Genomic DNA, 18,126 nt, shown 5'->3' on the forward strand with positions numbered 1-18,126 from the left:
AGTGCATATGCTCTCTGTGTAAATTGTATGCAATTGGTTTATCCATGATTGGCATATTTGTTTTACTGTTAAGTCCCTAGTAAAGTGCACTTGAGGTGCCCAGGGCCTGTAAATCAAATGTTACTAGTGGGCCTGCAGCACTGGTTGTGCCACCCACACAAGTAACCCTGTAATCATGTCTCAGACCTGCCGCTGCAGTGTCTGTAAGTGTATTTTTACACTGTAAATTCGACTTGGCAAGTGTACCCACTTGCCAGGCCTAAACCTTCCCTTTTCTTACATGTAAGGCACCCCTAAGGTAGGCCCTAGGTAGCCCCAAGGGCAGGGTGCAGTGTATGGATAAGGTAGGACATATAGTAATGTGGTTTATATGTCCTGACAGTGAAATACTGCCAATTTCGTTTTTCACTGTTGCAAGGCCTGTCTCTCTCATAGGATAATATGGGGGCTACCTTTAAATATGATTACAGTGTAGATTCCCCTAGAGAGTAGATGGACATGTGGAGTCTGGGGTCCCTGAACTCACAATTAAAAAATACATCTTTTAGTAAAGTTGATTTTAAGATTGTGCGTTTGAAAATGCCACTTTTAGAAAGTGAGCATTTTCTTGCTTAAACCATTCTGTGACTCTGCCTTGTTTGTGGATTCCCTGTCTGGGTCAGTTTGACAGTTGGGTTGTTTTTCACCTCGTACTAGACAGTGACACAAAGGGGGCTGGGGTGTAACCTGCATTTCCTGATTAGCCATCTCTGCTAGGAGGGAGGGGTGGAGTGGTCACTCTCATCTGAAAGGACTGTGCCTGCCTCTGACAATGCCGGCTCCAACCCCCTGCTGTGTGTCTGATGCCTTGCCTGGGCAAGGCAGGATTTCACAAGTAGGTGTGAGTCCCCTTTGAAGAAAGGTGACTTCAAAGACTAAAATGGGTATAAGAAGGGCACCCAAATCTACAGACTTTAGAAACACTTCTGGAACCAAGAGGAACCTCTGCCTGGAGAAGAGCTGATAGCTGAGGAAGAAGTGCTGCCCTACCTGTGACTGTGCTTTGTGGAGCTTTCCTGCAGTGCTGCTTCTGCCAGAGTAAGAGGGCAAAGACTGGACTTTGTGTGTCTTCCATCTTGTGAAGAAATCTCCAAGGCCTTGAGTTAGAGCTTGCCTCCTGTTGTTTGAATTCTCAGGGACACCAAAGACTTCTCTCTGCCAGCACCTGTAGTTTCTGGAGAGACTCCTGCCCCGACAAGTGGTGCCCTATCCAGTCCCTTGGCCCTTGAAAGGAAAGCTGGTGGAATCCAAGGAAATCAACTTCAGACGACTTCGGACCGACGCCGCTGCTGAATCCGGTAACGCCGCCTGCACCTGACGCCGTGACCTTCGCTGGAACGCGACGCTCTTCACAGGCCCGACGCCGCAGCAGCCCCGCTGAAGTCCGCGACTCCGTGGAAGTCGCCGCACCACGTCGTGATCGACGCCGCTCGAAGTGCACGGATTCAACTTTTCGCACAGACGCCGCGATCCCCGACTTCACGCATCGGCTTGTTTTCACTCTTCACCAAAGGTACTGTACTTGGGGGTCTACAAGACTCCGTGTCTGGCGCCGCTGGTGTTGGCTTGTTTGGAACGACTCCGTGACGACGCCGTGTTAACATCCCATCGAAGCATTTTTGTTTCTAAGCGCTATTTTTGAGTTTAATCTTTAAAAATTCATAACTTGACTTGTGTATGTCGGATGTTTGTTGTTTTGGTCTTGTTTTGTTTAGATAAATATTTCCTATTTTTCTAAACCGGTGTTGTGTCATTTTGTAGTGTTTTCATGAAGTTACTGTGTGTGTTGGTACACATACTTTACACCTAGCGCTCTGAAGTTAAGCCTACTGCTCTGCCAAGCTACCAAGGGGGTAGGCAGGGGATAGCTGAGGGTGATTCTCTTTTACCCTGACTAGAGTGAGGGTCCTTGCTTGAACAGGGGATAACCTGACTGTCAACCAAAGACCCCATTTCTAACAATGATCATGTGGTTTACAAATTCCACAAAATTACTCTTGAATTATGTGTGAAGAGTAATTCTGTGTTTAGCGCTCTTTCTTAGTGCAAAAATATCCCCTCGTATCCAAAATGGATGTGAGGATGCATCTTACAGTAAGAAATAGAGCTAAATGCAACAGAACGTGAATAGTGAGCAGGAGCCGATGCCTGTACTTGCTAGATGTGCTCTTAGGGTAGGATTTTTCCCCAATTTACTACCAGCATTTAGTACTATTTTCTTAGTGCAAATGCACCCTCGAGTCCAAAATGGAAATAACGATGTATTTTTTGTTAAGATCCAGCACACAAATTACTTCTAATTTCACAAGCAGGAGTAATCAAGTAATTATCTGTAATTCTGCATCAAACAGGAATGCAGAATTACACAAATTATACCAATTATGGTAGTGTAATCAAAATTCTGCCCAGGTCTACTAAGCAGGTCTACTAAGCACATTCATATCAGCATAGGCCAAAACTACATTTTGCATATGAAATTTGTTTTTCGGATTTATTGCATTTACCTGGATACACGACCACTATGCCCCTTTGGTATCTTGGCAGCACTCTATTTAAAACAATAGAGCCAACTAAATAGACTTTGGATAGATCTATTTTTTGGTTGAGCGCTCAAGCACTATGGCCTGTTGTAATCTATCTGTGGGCTTTTCACCACTTCTACCGCATGCCCATCACTACCACTTGTTCATGGGCTTACCTTTCAAAAATTATTTGTTATCATTGGTAAATGCTTTACGTTTGTGCCCCCGTGGGACATTTTTTTTACCGCTTTGGCCATCAACCCTGTTACATGGATAATTTCACGTTTGCCTACATGTTTCACTGTGAGCAAACTTCTTTTTCCTTTTGTGTCTCTCCTTCATGATCATGCTTATGGCAGCTGTGGCGCTTTGAATCGGCTCACTTCTGTCAACTGTTTTACTTTTCATTTTGAATTTATGTGGCAAGAAAAGTCCAGTTAGGAATTTGCAACGCTAATAGCTCTACCTCGAGCAAACGTGAGACCTATTGCGTTGTAAATGCTTGTTGTAACTGTTGTGTCTTTTTAACAACTGTGTAGCTGATATACTGTTCTTAATTTTGAAGCTATCCCTGAGCGTTAAAATATATGATGCATCACGAGCTCTGTGACATCACTTTGTCAAACCTCATATGATCTCACTTCTTTTGATGTAATTGTGGGTCAAAGGGTGTGTGATGTCATTTCTGTTACCCCTGGCATTTTGATGAATTAACGTTCATGCATTTGAGGTAGGAAATCAGGAATGGTTTCAAAGATTCCTGAGAAGATGGATTTGTCTGAATAACATCCACACTGTCCCATAGCCCATTAGTGATTTAGTTTAGTGGTTTTCATCCCACTTTTTTAGGCATATTTCATATTCTACATTCCAGTATTTTATGGTCAGTGTTCAGTGTAACCATGTGCTTTCACTATGGAATGGAACCCCTTGATTAAAAGTAAGGTTTCTAAAACATTTTGAGGAGTCTCCTTCCCAGTAAGGTTTTACAATTATAATTTTTTTACTTGCCTCAGTGTAAACCATTGCTGGATTAAAAAAAAAAACAAAGCGAGAAAGTAATTGAGAAACTCGAAGTCACATTGAAACTGCTGCTTTTTTACATCGTTGGAAAACTTTCTACACGAGGAAGCACTGTAAAGCAAAATGCTCGTTGTCTGGCTCGGAAACAGTACATTGTCGTAGGCAGTAAGAAAATAAGTGCACACACTATCTCTGCACATTAGATAATTTCACATTAGTCAGATCCTAGAACGAGTATCTATAAATAAAAATTCCCTATTTCTTTCCTTTGCAGTTTCCCACACAAGCTGCTGATAACAGAAAACACCAAACAGCGAAAAAATAATAATTGAACAAGCTGATTGTGTTACCAGCAGCTTAGGAACAGATTTAAATTCGGGACAAAAAAACATCTTATTCAGATCAACACAAAATATTTAATGCAGATAGTCGTTTTACAGAAAGAGGCACTGCACATACATCATAGCACAGTAAATTGTGAATGCTGTTTGGCACGATAATAATAGCATCTTAAGCTAAAAGACCAGAGGGCAGTGATTTGTATTTACAGAAACAGACAATAACAGAAAATCGAAGTCTTAACATCATACCGTATGCTATGGATCATTAGTCATCCCATAAGATTTAAAGATACTTTGTAGCAGTATGTTGGTCGCAGATTTTTCTTTACATACAAGAAGTAGACTCGGATGAAATTTCAATTACGCTTGGGTAATTTTCATATTTTCCACAATTTTGTGCTACCATTGCTGGGCAAAAATTCCTAAAATTGAACCATTATGTCACATTGCATAATTACAGCACTGAGTGTACTAAAATTATAGAGTGTGGAAATAATGCCAACAATCCCAATGTCAGCGGCCATTCTTCACCAGAATTGTGTTTTTCATGTTTGCTTAGTAAGAAATACACCATCATATCAAAAAGTGTCTTGAGAACACCTTTTTTGCTGAAATATAGTGCTAAATTGAGGATTTGCATTATGTGAAATTTTATGTAATTTTCCTAAAAATGTGTGTAATTAGGCAAAACAAATTTTGCGAATCACCCTCGCCTATGTACAAGCTCAATGATAGCTTGTTTTTTTTAAAACAAAAAAACAAAAAAAATGAATGGGCCTGGATAACATTAAATGGTGGGCCATTTATGAAAAAAATGACAAGTATGAGACATGTATTATTTAATAATTTAACCTAAAAAAGGTTCCTATTCAACAGCTGATACATGTTACTATTTGTTTCATTCTAGGTGTTATGCCTTCCTTACAGGGTGCATTAGTCAATGTCACATCATTCAAATTAATCAATTAAATCTTATGAAAGAAAATAGTGGGGAATGCCTCCTTTTTCTCTGAATGGAGGAGATGTATGGCTAGACGGAGAGTAAGAACTTTTGAAGATTAGAGAATCTCAGATACCTATCTATCAGATTCACAGTAATATTAATTTTTAAAACACAAATTAAATAGATTTTCAAATTAAATACATTTTCCCGACCATGGGAACTTTTCTTTTGTGATTTGTGACCCTGAATGTGGTCGTTTCAATTTGTTGCACTTTGTTGTTTGCTATGACCCAAATCTATTTCCAGGAGCTATTGTGGATTTTAAAGAAAACATCAGTCTTTTAGTCATGGAAAACACTAGTATGATAGGTATGGGCCTGTTAAGGGTGTATTCGGAAAGCATGATGTAAGGAGGAAGGCAGCACTCACTCGCAACAGAAATACACATCAGACTGTAAAGACGTTTTTAAATTGCACCTAATTACAGTCTGAGTCAAAGGAAGAGAACATAATTTGCCTGGAAACTCATGTGTTTAGATCAATTCTGGGAGAGGTCTTGACAAAAGCTGGATATGACCTCTTCCATGATTCAAACAAAGGTAAACTTATTTTTGTGAGAAAGAGTTGAACCTTCTAAATGTTTTTGCTGTAGGCCTTACAAACGTTTTTGTTAGAAATGGGTTCCTTGATTGTCAGTCAGGTTATCCCCCTGTCCAAGCAAGGACCCTCACTCTAGTCAGGGTAAAAGAGAATCACCCTCAGCTAACCTCCACTCACCACCTTGGTAGCTTGGCAAGAGCAGACATGCTTAACTTCAGAGTGCTAGGTGTAAAGTATTTGTACCAACACACACAGTAACTTTGTGAAAACACTACAAAATGACCCAAAACAGGTTCAGAACAATAGAGAATATTTATCTAAACAAAACAAGACCACAATGACAAAAATCCACAATACACAAGTCAAGTTATCAATTAAAAACAAAAAAGAGTCTTCATGTTGTTTCCAACACAATGCTAACTCTGTTAGCGTGAAAATGTACCTTTGTGCGTAAAAAAAAACGGCACCGGAGAGTGTGCGTCAAAAAGGGCTTGCGATGCGTCGATGTCACTCATGAGTAAGACTGTGCATTGTTTCTCATTCAGTCGAGTTGTCGTGCGTCGTTTCTTCTCTCTGAAGGAGGGCGATGCGTCGATTTGAACAGCACTTTCTGGTCCGGGCAGGCCTTGTGTAATTTTTGCAAGCCCAGTGATGTTTGCATTGGAAATCCTGCTGCACTATGATCTGAAAACCACGCAGCGTGGGTTGCTAGCTCACCAGCCTCCGTTAGCGATGCTGCGCATCAATCCTCTAGCCGCGGGCGTCGATCTTCAGGTTGCGTTGTAGGCGAGCGTTGATTTTCAGCCACGAAGCCGGCAGCGCATTGATTTTTCAGCTGCAGATCGGAGTTGCATCGATCTTTTCCCCACATGACGGTCAGTGCATGGATTTCTTACTCCTGGGCTGCCAGCTTCTTCTTTCAGGGTCCCAGGAACTGGATGGGCACCACTTGGCAGCATAGGAGTCTCAGAAGAGGCTCCAGGTGCTGGCAGAGAGAAGTCTTTGCTGTCCCTGAGACTTCAAACAACAGGAGGTAAGCTCTAAATCAAGCCCTTGGAGAGTTCTTCACAAGAAGGAAGGCAACACAAAGTCCAGTCTTTTTCCTCTAGCACAGGCAGAAGCAGCAGCTGCAGGATAGCTCCACAAAGACAGTCACAGGCAGGGCAGCTCTTCTTCCTCAGCTCTTCAGCTCTTCTCTAGGCAGAGGTTCCTCTTGGTTTCCAGAAGAGTTCTAATGTCTGTGGTTTTGGGTGCCCTTCTTAAACCCATTTTGCCCTTTGAAGTAGACTTACTTCAAAGAAAAGTCTCTCTTGTTTGTGAAATCCTGCCTTGCCCAGGCCAGGCCCCAGACACACACTAGGCGGTTGGAGATTGCATTGTGTGAGGGCAGGCACAGCCCTTTCAGGTGTTAGTGACCACTCCTTCCCTCCCTCCTAGCACAGATATGCATGCTACACCCCAGCTCGCTTTGTGTCACTGTCTAGTGAGAAGTGCAACCAGCCCAATTGTCAAACTGACCCAGACAGGGAATCCACAAACAGGCAGAGTCACAGAAATGGTTTAAGCAAGAAAATGCTCACTTTCTAAAAGTGGCATTTTCAAACACACAATCTGAAAATCAACTTTACAAAAAGATGTATTTTTAAACTGTGAGCTCAGAGACCCCAAACTACACATGTCTATACACTCCCAAAGGTAATCTACACTTTAATCATATTTAAAGGTAACCCCCATGTTAATCTATGAGAGGGACAGGCCTTGCAACAGTGAAAAATGAATTTAGCAGCATTTCACTGTCAGGACATATAAAACACATTACTATATGTCCTACCTTAACCGTACACTGCACCCTGCCCTTGGGGCTACCTAGGGCCTACATTAGGAGTGCCTTACATGTAAGAAAAGGGAAGGTTTAGGCCTGGCAAGTGTGTACACTTGCCAAGTCGACTTTACAGTTTAAACCTGCACACAAAGACACTGCAGTAGCAGGTCTGAGACCTGATTACAGAACTACTAATGTGGGTGACACAACCAGTGCTGCAGGCCCACTAGTAGCATTTGATTTACAGGCCCTGGGCACTTCTAGTGCACTTTACTAGGGACTCACCAGTAAATCAAATATGCCAATCATGGATGAATCAATTACGTATAATTTACACAGAGAGCATATGCACTTTAGCATTGCTTAGCAGTGGTAAAGTGCTCAGAGTTCTAAAGCCAACAAAAACAGGTCAGAAAAACTAGGAGGAAGGAGGCAAAAAAATTAGGGCTGACCCTGCAAAAGTGCAAAATGCAACATTTTTATAGTGATCTTCAGCAGCACATTCCTGGAAAGTAGCCAGAAAGGGCTCCCCAAGATCAGGTACATAGAGTAAGCTTTCCCAGTGTAGCCTTGAACTTCCGGCAAAGGATAAGCCTGGCATAACTTTATGGAGAGGACTGCTTGGTTGTCCTGGCTGGCTCCTCAGACATCAATTTACATTTTCCAGTTGTAAGAGAAGGTCCTAAAACTCTTGTGTCAATCCTGCTTGAAATAACCAGTTCTAGCTTGTCCACGGGAATTCTTCCAGACCGACATCATGTCTCTGCTGTTCTGTGCCCTCTACCCACAGTATAAAAGGTTTGCATGGAAAGTCTTATTTGACAGAACCTTCACTCCCACATTAGAGTCAGTGTCACCAGTACTGGAGTAAAAATTGAAATTCAAGACAGAGCTGGAGATAGCTCTTTCCAGTACACAGGAAGACATACAGGAACCGTTTTTTTTCCTTTTTTTTTTTTTTTTGCAAAGGAAGGGGCATTTTTCTCCTTTTTAATTTCAAGCAGGTTCAGTCCTTGAAGTGGGTCAAGCATGGTATTTTAAAGGATATACATGGCATTAATGGATGCACACATTGAGCCAGTCCTAAAAACCTTCGTTTGCAGCAAAATAGTACACTTCATTTACTGGGGCAACAAAGCTATCCTTACAACTACAATTAAAAATGGAAACTCCTTGCCCCAGCCCCATGGATCTCTTTCCTGCTTCCATTACTATTACTGGCCATCCCTGTTCATAGTACTACACTCAGTCCTTGAGCCAACATGTGGCCCTAATCACATATGTAGCGTGGCATCACCGGTTCTGCTGGACCCCTTCTCTGAATGGAAAAGTTACTAAAGAAAGCTGTTAAAAAGATGTCCTTCCTAAAGTCTTAAATGGCTTCATCCCTCAGTTGCTGGTCGTTATTTACTCCTTTGAAGTGGACAACTTGGGTGTGAATGGGCTAAGATCACACAAAGATAAATCTTTTGGAATGCACTTCAGCTGAGCCCAGACAGAATATAGTTCTTATTACATAACAGCTTCAAAAGTAATAGGTACAATAAATGTAGGTTCAGCATTAGTCTTTTCAATTCAGGTAACCCACAAGCTACAAGTGTAGTCTTGAAAATGTTTTAAAGTGTTATTGCATTTTATTATACAGAAATATGTCTTGCAACAAGAGCTAGAGGAAAGCATCTATTATAACATCACATTTTGTATTTCAGAAGTAGCTGGCATAAACATTCAGTGTTACCTATATCCTCCTCATATCTATAATTAGTTTAAATATACAGAATGTCAGTGATGACAATTTGGAATGGAATTAAAATGCATGTGCTTTTAAGCAGAGCACAAAACGAATGCAGCAAGGTTTGGTTTGGAGAGTACAGCAACAACAACTAAAGCATTTGATATTAAGGCACAAACAAGGACGGATATGCAGAAAAAGATGGATTTTCTTGTTCCATGATTTTGTGCTCAAGTGGAATATCTGAGATCAGAACTCAGGTATCCAAACTCCAATGTCAGGATAGCAATGTATACAATAGACCCTGCCACTCTTTTCTGTCAGGTTTTTGAGTGGATATTTTACATTGATAGTACCTGGACTCCACATGCTTTGTAGCTTCTGTTGTCCAGCTTCTGGCTTCTAGTCTTCTGGCATTCTAAAAAGAAAGTATGATGATCCAAGTTTTAATTATTTGCATATATTGTACAAATGTATGAATAAGAAAACATATTTAAACCTGCCCAGAAAATGTTTCATTCACTGATCCTGTGCTCTCTTTGTTGGCAGATGAGTTTGTTTAAGTGTGCACATGAACAGGAGCAGAGCTAATGAGTCAAAGACAGGTGTATGTGATCTGGCTGATGATCTGGCTTCCGGGTACACTTTTAGTCAATCTTTTCTATCAAGCATGTTTTTTCTTTAAATATTGACATGCACCATATTGACAAATTCACCCAGAGGAATTCCTTTTCCATGCACAAAATGTATCCCTGTGTCTGATTTAAATAGATCTCGAAAATTCGTTTTCCTTCCTCACTCTGTTCTTTTTCTTCTTAATTCCCTCTCCACTGTCGGCTATCCACTGTGCTGCCCCCCCCCCCCCCCTTCTTTTCCCCACACCCCGGCCAAGCATTGGGGGTGAGGCATGGCTACGCATGCAGCTCGAGGGGCTAATTTAAGTGACAGATGCATTCAGATACATGAGTTACAGGACTAACCACACGTGGTTAGATTCCCCTTTATATATCAGCTTGACCGTGCCCCGCTGAGCTGTGTCGTGCTGACATCATCAGTCCAACAATGAGGCCGGATGACTCATTACACCCGCCTGCTCTCCCTAGTCCGTGCACTTTTTTCCCTGTTCTATAAAATGGTGCTTCTTATCCCCCACTCCCTTTTCCACCCTATTCCTCTCCTACCTCTCTTTTTCATTGCTTAACTTTAATTGGTTCTTCCTCCTGCTTTTTGTTGTCCTTTCACAAACTTGTTATATTTTATGAGTGAGTAGTAAATCACCATAACTCACCCAGCTTTCTTTAACTGTATTGTTTTTCTTTTAGTTCTTTGATTTCTAACCAACCTGCCTGCTTCAACAGCCTGCTTGCCACATATTTATTTTACTTCCCCTTTTCTCTTTAACACCCCTGTGTTCCTCATTCTTAAATTCCCCTGTGCCTGAGGTTTTTATTTTTATAAAAATCATAAGACTTTAGACCATACATGAACAACTTGGTAGTTCACGGGGTTGAAGCTTGGGAAACTTGTTTTGTTCAGAAGCTGCCTCTCCAAATTGTGTTTCTTCCATAAGACGAGTCAATGACAAGCACACAAGACTGTACACTGTGTGAAAATCTATCATACTGCGGCGTTTGTGCCGAACAACCCGGCTTTGCTAAGTGCACTGCTTTCCTTCCGATCCAGTGTCAGAAATATGCATTAATGGTCCAGGTAGCATGATCGTCAGGTTACTAGATTCGCATGAATTATTGATAACTTGCATTTTAAGGACCTGGCTACGAGATTTATGATATAAACCGTAAACAAACAATTTGATCAAAATCGTTTGCGACAACACGAAATTGAAGAACCTTGTCTAGTCTTCCCTTTTCCAGAATGTTTTGCAGCTTTATCATATGTGTTTTTTTCCCCAGCCACTGTACCTCTCCCTCATTAAAACAGCTGATGACAGGTGCAGACAATTAGTACCAATCTATGCAAAGATGTAAAAGTCAATAATGGGAGCAAGTGCTGGCCTGATTGTGTTAAAGTTCTGAAATCGAAATATTGAACTGTGATGTGAGAACTTTAGTGCGTCCCAAAAACGGAGCATTCAGCACTATCGAGATGTATTCTCATAATTACCTGAAAACTTAAGTATACCCAAACAGAATTCTAGAACCCAAATTCTGCAAAATAACACATGTATATATTGTTTATCTGTTGCAGGAACAAAAACAGTTTGTTCGGAAATGCCATTCATGTCAATGGTAATTCATAAGCAGTTCAGTACTGATGCACCACTTTTCTTGCGTTGCCCTTGCCCCACCTAATGACACTATGGCGGTTGTTAAAACAATAGTGTCAACATTTTTTATCCTATTGTAGCGCTTTGCTACACTAGCATAAAACATGTTGATGCTAGTGTTGCAAAGTGCAAGGAGGCCCATTGATTTCAATGGGTGCATCGTTTAAATGCATGCTCTGAGCAGGCGCTAAAAATGATGCCAAAAATGGCGCAGTGAAATATTGTAGGTTTCACGGCCCCATTTTTGTGGGCCTCATAATACTGGAACTCCCCCTTTGCATACATTAGGCCTGATGCAGGCATGGTTTGGCACAAGGGGTCTCAAAGTGTAGAAATGCATGAACTGCGCCACTTTGTAAATATGGCTTGGGAAAAAATGCCTCCTTGAGCCACATTAGCGTTAAAAAAAAGTGACGTTAATGTGATGCATGCAGAGAAATCGCAAGCAGAAATACAGGTCAGTAAAATCTCTTGCAGAAAAATGAATTTTCTATCTTTCATAGAGGGAGACCAGATCCCAAGAGGCCATCAATATGTGTAATGCAGCCAAATTTTGTACGGTGCTCAGGTTTACTTCTCACCATCATCTTCCCCACTGATTCACACACTGCCAATGCAGCAAAGGCGAACTTCTATGCCATTGTGGGGGAGGAGGGTGACCCAATTTTTTTAGAAGAAATGGACTACACCCACTGATTTCTTTTACTACGAAGGGCTAGAGACCAAATTTACTGGAATCTGAAACAGCAACACACCATAATTGTAGAGAAAGTGTGCGATGTTGACCTTCTATTTAACCGCTGCTGCACACGATTCTCAGAAGCAACCTACAACTCCATGGTCCTTTTGCAAACCAGGATTTCCATCCACAAAGTTGACCTTCTGACCTAGAAGAGCATGTCTACTGCTTGAGTATATTCATTTCTTACTACCCCTGACAACATTCAAAAGTACATACAACAGCAACAAATGCATGATACAATTAAGCCCAAAAAACGTTATCACCTGTTACACGGGTATATAAAAACTATAATGGTAATGCATGATTCCTGTTGTATTACAATGCAGAATTGATCCAACAAAATCACATTTTCAAATATAACATACAAGCTTCAAATAAAACGTGCAGGAAAATATATGCTATCTTGTACCCTAACAATATGCCCCACCCTTAGAGTGATTCTAGATATTCACCCCCACCTTGGCTAGTGATCCATTTCATGACCTCGAAACAGCAGCTGAAAGGTCTATAATCAATTGTAGAGTCGCACATGAAATACTATACAGTATGCTTATCGACAATATGAGGTACAGTTCTGCCTACAAGGATGGATCAAGATGTTAACTGCTCTATGCACATGAAAAGGTGTGCAACACAACCCTTATATACAGCTTGAACCAAAGTGAGCAATAAATACGCAAAGTATCTATGTGATGTGACACGTGCCTATGTCTAGGGAAGATGGTGATACAGAAGAACACCCAGAAGAAGATCGCAAACATAGAAAGTCACATGTGGGAGAATGACAAACAGCAGCATGATGCTAATACCATTGAATCATACACTGCCTCATGCACAAATATGTTTAGACCACTTGCACACTTGTCGGTCAACAGTGAGTTTTATTGCAGTAAATGTGTACCACCAAGGAACAGAGCCCTCATCTTTTCCACTCACCAAATACATCTCCACAACCAACCTATATTAAACCTATACTAACACACTTTACTAATATCCACAGTCCATCCCACCCCCATACAAGCCCCTAAAGTATGCTCTACAACTATGATGACTCCCCACCCAACCTACCCACTGCCCTCTTAAGCCCCTCAAATACCTATGCCCTGGAAGCTACACAGCACCCTCTATACCATCCAACTAAACCACTAACTAAATTACTCAGCATCTGCCGAAACGTGAACTGTCATATGAACAAGAACAACGTGTATTTATGTTTCTTATAGTGTACTATTTTTGGTGGTGCATGGGTTAGGAATGTTGGCAGTATGGGCAGACCTCCTCTGAGACTTGATGGAGTGACATGTTGAGAAGATGTGGAAGGTTGCGGAAATGGCTGCTGGAACTCTTGCTAGGGGAATGCGTCCATGTGTTGGGAAACGGCTGGAACTGTCTCTGTTGTAGGGCATGGATGTGTGCCTCCAGTAACAAAAGGCTCATCTGCAACCATGCTTATAAATTCATGTACAGCAAATGGTCCATCTGCTTGTCCTGTTCTCTGCAAGGTCAACCACAGGTTGGCTTTGGACATAACTCACACCTCATGTTCATGCCACAATTGAACCTGAAGGTGTGTTGCAAATCTGTGCTCCTGTAGCAGCACCATGGCCTGCCTCTGTGGCAGCACTCCTTCGGGACATCTGATGCAATATATGACAGCAGTGGTGGCAGGCACAGGGAGACATACTTTGGCTGTCACTGGCTGCTCCACTGCCTTTTCAAGTTCTCACCAATCTGTTTGCTCATTGACCTGATATTAGCACATTCACTTCCTTCACCTCCTGCCACAATGGGTGTAGTAATGGTGGGAGTGGCACCAATGATACCCCAGTCAGAGCTTGAGCAGCTTTGACAACCCTTGATGCAGGCTGGATGAGTGTGAATTGGATAGTTGGTGTGAGAGTGGCAGATTGAGTGCTACTTGCTGCAGATCAGTGGCAGTACTTCCAGGTGAGGGGTCATTGCCGCTGTGTGTGATGTGAATACATCAGTGGCACTGGTTTGGTAGGGTGCTTTGACCATGAATGTGGGGGTGCATTGCTTGAGAGTGCTCCTCTCTGCCAGGGCATCTAAAAATATTGGTGCTGGATTGTTTAAGAACTTGACAATCTCATTTCAGGACATGCAGCAAATATGTCATAATGCCATGAGACATGCCTAACCATTTGGCTATATGTGAGCAATGTATGCTCCAGCTATTACAATTGTGCTATCATATGCACATTATTCTTCTGTACCGTCACCCACAGGCACTGTCTCTCCTACTTTTTGCCAATGATATCTTGTCAGATGATACTTTGTTGACACATGGACCTATCTCTCATACTATTCACTATCATGCATATTTCACATTTCAGCATGTACAGAGATCGGTGCCTTTCACTCAATTGGATCCTCGTCTCCTCTCACTTTGCCCTCACCTTCTATGCCCTCAATGCTAGTTAAGATGGTTATGCTCCAGATTGGCTTCTCCCAGGGAGTCAACTTCAGCTCTAGTGGAGATCTCCCGCACACCCCTACTCAGTGGCAAGGCTCCCAAGCCTATTTTTCTCAAGTGGGTCCTATATATGACTTTGTAGGTCTTCAAACCTTTTCTTGCAATCTTTGCCTTTGACTGTAGGAATGGTTACAAAGTACATTCATCTTATTTGCTGCCAAGTTTAAATGGCTCATCAGCTGAGGGCTTCTCCGTCAGACCCCAACTGACAGAACTTGCAATCCAGGTTTGCTGAATGTGTACTTCTTACTCCATTCAGGACCAGTTTTGGAAAGTTGGCAGGTCTGACAGTATGGATGGAGTTTTGTTCTGGTGGATTTCAGTAGTTTGTGAATCCATTAGATGGTCGCCAAGTGATGTTAACATTGAAAGTGGCTATCAGGAATGACATTTTGGCTAGCTGTTCAAATGTCATAAGGATGCTATCTGCACTTGCATTACCTGTGGCACCAGGCAATGACTTATTTCCAATTGTTATGTGCCATTTTCTGTCAATACTGGGTTTCTGTGTACCTATGCTCTATATGGTCAATAATACATGCTGGTAAAACTGCTTTTGTGAGGAGAAAACCGATGCAGAAAAAATGCTCCTATTATTTCTGATTTTGCAGGTTCAAGTACATAACTATAATTGATAATTTGACAGCTCCATTATCAACTGTGGTAACTCTTTGCAGCAGAAAATTATACATATAGAGTGTACTGTCATTTAAATCACCATAGGTGATTGAGTGATAGTGCAAATAAACAGATCCAGAGTCTCTTGATATGAGCAGAAAAAGCTTATTGCCATGTGCTTTTGTGGATTATCAAAGTGGACAGGTATGTACAGTATTAAATTGTAAAAAAAAAATGAGTATCAGTGACCTCGTCAGGATTCCTCCAGAGCCAGCACTGCCAATGACAGTACCTACACAATTATTAACCAGAACAAGTGTGACAACTCAGATTATTCGAGGTCCCCAAAGCTATAAAAATGGAATTAGTTCCTTTTAACATATAGTGAATTAATAAACAACTGCTGTTCTGCTCCTCTCTAAATTAAACAGATGGCACCATCATGTGGCAACAGTCATGAGTGCCAGTGTTGACAATTAGGTGTGGTGCTGAGCACCGGCAACCACTGCCTCAAATTAAACACTAGGTATGTAATTTTAGTTTTGAAGGAACCACTGGGCAAATAGAATTAACGTACTTTAAAAATCTTAAATGAAGACAATGCTTGCAGTGCGTGGAATTTCTTTCCCATATTTTGAGAACAGCATATTTTCTAGCCAAACTAGTCACTTAGTACATTTGGGTATACAATTGCAATGGCAGGAATGCAGATGATTGATGAATTAGAGTCCATTTCACAATCGCTTCAGCTGACAACTTATTTTTAAAGGAACTGTTAGAAATGGGGTTTTTGGTTGGCAGTCAGGTTACCCTCTGTCCAAGCAAAAGCCCTCACTCTAGTCAGGGTAAGTCACACACTATCCAAGATTATCCTGTGCCCACCCTCTGGTAGCTTGGCACGAGCAGTCAGGCTTAACTTAGAAGGCAATGTGTAAAGTATTTGTGCAATAAATCATACAATACCACCATGTAGCACCACAAAAATACACCACACAGTGTTTAGAAAAATATATAATATTTATCAGGATAATTGTAGGTCAAAAAGAATAAAGTTGCAATGGAAAATTGTAGAAATATCACAGGGAAGTGATATAAAGTGTCTTAAGTCTTTAGAATGTAACAAAAGTCTCTTTAAAGCACAAGTACCTGGTTAGGAGTGGAAAAATCTCCTCAGAGGGCCACAAGAGAAGAGGTGCGTGGAAAAAGGGTGTGTGCGTCGATTTCTCCCCAGCACACACGGACTTGCGTCGTTATTTTCCACGCGGGGAAGTCGGGCGTCGTTTTCCGGCGCGTGGACAGTCTCTTTCTGTGGATCGCGGGGATTACCAGATGTCCCGGGTCTGTGCGTGGATTCTCCGGCTTGTTCTCCGGCTGTGCGTCGATCTGCGGGGCTGCGCGTCGAATTTACGAACTCACGGCAGGCGTTGCGTCGATTTCTCCTCTAGACTTCGATCTGCGGGGCTGCGCGTTGAAATTACGATCTCACGGCAGGCGTCGCGTCGATTTCTCCTCTAGAGGTCGGGCGGCGTTGTCCTTGCGAGGCCGTGCGTCGGATCTTCGATCGTCCCAAGAGCGTCGCGTCGATCAGCGTCGGTGTGCGGCGTTTTTCTCGCCGCGAAACAAGCTGTGCGTCGAAATTTTCGCGCACGGAGCGTCCAAGTAAAAGAGAGAAGTCTTTTTGGTCCTGAGACTTCAGTGAACAGGAGGCAAGCTCTATCCAAGCCCTTGGAGAGCACTTTCACAGCCAGACAAGAGTTCAGCAAGGCAGCAGGGCAACAGCAGGGCAGCAGTCCTTTGTAGAAAGCAGACAGGTGAGTCCTTTGAGCAGCCAGGCAGTTCTTCTTGGCAGGATGTAGTTTCTGGTTCAGGGTTCTTCTCCAGCAAGTGTCTGATGAGGTAGGGCAGAGGCCCTGTTTTATACCCAAATGTGCCTTTGAAGTGGGGGAGACTTCAAAGAGTGGCTAAGAAGTGCACCAGGTCCCCTTTCAGTTTACTCCTGTCTGCCAGGGTCTCAGTAGGGGGTGTGGCAGTCCTTTGTGTGAGAGCAGGCCCTCCACCCTCCCAGCCCAGGAAGACCCATTCAAAATGCAGATGTATGCAAGTGAGGCTGAGTACCCTGTGTTTGGGGTGTGTCTGAGTGAATGCACAAGGAGCTGTCAACCAAGCCCAGCCAGACGTGGATTGTAAGGCACAGAAGGATTTAAGTGCAAAGAAATGCTCACTTTCTAAAAGTGGCATTGCTAGAATAGTAATATTAAATCCGACTTCACCAGTCAGTAGGACTTTGTATTACCATTCTGGCCATACTAAATATGACCTCCCTGCTCCTTTCAGATCAGCAGCTGCCACTTCAACAGTGTATGAGGGCAGCCCTAATGTTAGCCTATGAAGGGAGCAGGCCTCTCAGTAGTGTGAAAACGAATTTAGGAGTTTTACACTACCAGGACATAAAACTACACAGGTACCTGTCCTGCCTTTTACCTACACAGCACCCTGCCCTAGGGGTTACCTAGGGCACACCTTAAGGGTGACTTATATGTAGAAAAAGGGGAGTTCGAGGCTTGGCAAGTACTTTTAAATGCCAAGTCGAGGTGGCAGTGAAACTGCACACACAGGCCTTGCAATGGCAGGCCTGAGACAAGGAAAAAGGGGCTACTTAAGTGGGTGGCACAACCAGTGCTGCAGGCCCACTAGTAGCATTTAATTTACCAGCCCTATGCACATAAAGTGCACCTTACTAGGGGCTTATAAGTAAATTAATAGTCCAATCAGGTATGATTCCAGGTTACCATGTTTTAAGGGAGAGAGCATATGCACTTTAGCACTGGTTAGCAGTGGTAAAGTGTGCAGAGTCTATAAACCAGCAAAAACAGTGTCCAAAAAAATGGAGGGAGGCAGGCAAAAAGTTAGGGGTGACTACCCTAAGGCTGTCAGGTCTAACATGTGTCCCCCCCAGCTGAAAG

General features: G+C 42.4%; 1 protein-coding gene across 2 annotated transcripts in view; it reads right to left on the reverse strand.

The window, feature by feature from the left end:
• Positions 1-18,126, reverse strand: part of RTN4R (reticulon 4 receptor) — an 889,107-nt gene that overhangs the window by 587,382 nt on the left and 283,599 nt on the right. For both annotated transcript variants that reach the window (XM_069214486.1, XM_069214487.1), the window contains one exon: positions 9,379-9,440. In XM_069214486.1, coding sequence (XP_069070587.1) covers positions 9,379-9,440 — 62 coding nt within the window. The remainder of the gene's footprint in view (positions 1-9,378; positions 9,441-18,126) is intronic.

The sequence above is a fragment of the Pleurodeles waltl genome, chromosome 11 (genome assembly GCF_031143425.1).
Source record: "Pleurodeles waltl isolate 20211129_DDA chromosome 11, aPleWal1.hap1.20221129, whole genome shotgun sequence".
Lineage (NCBI taxonomy): Eukaryota > Metazoa > Chordata > Amphibia > Caudata > Salamandridae > Pleurodeles > Pleurodeles waltl.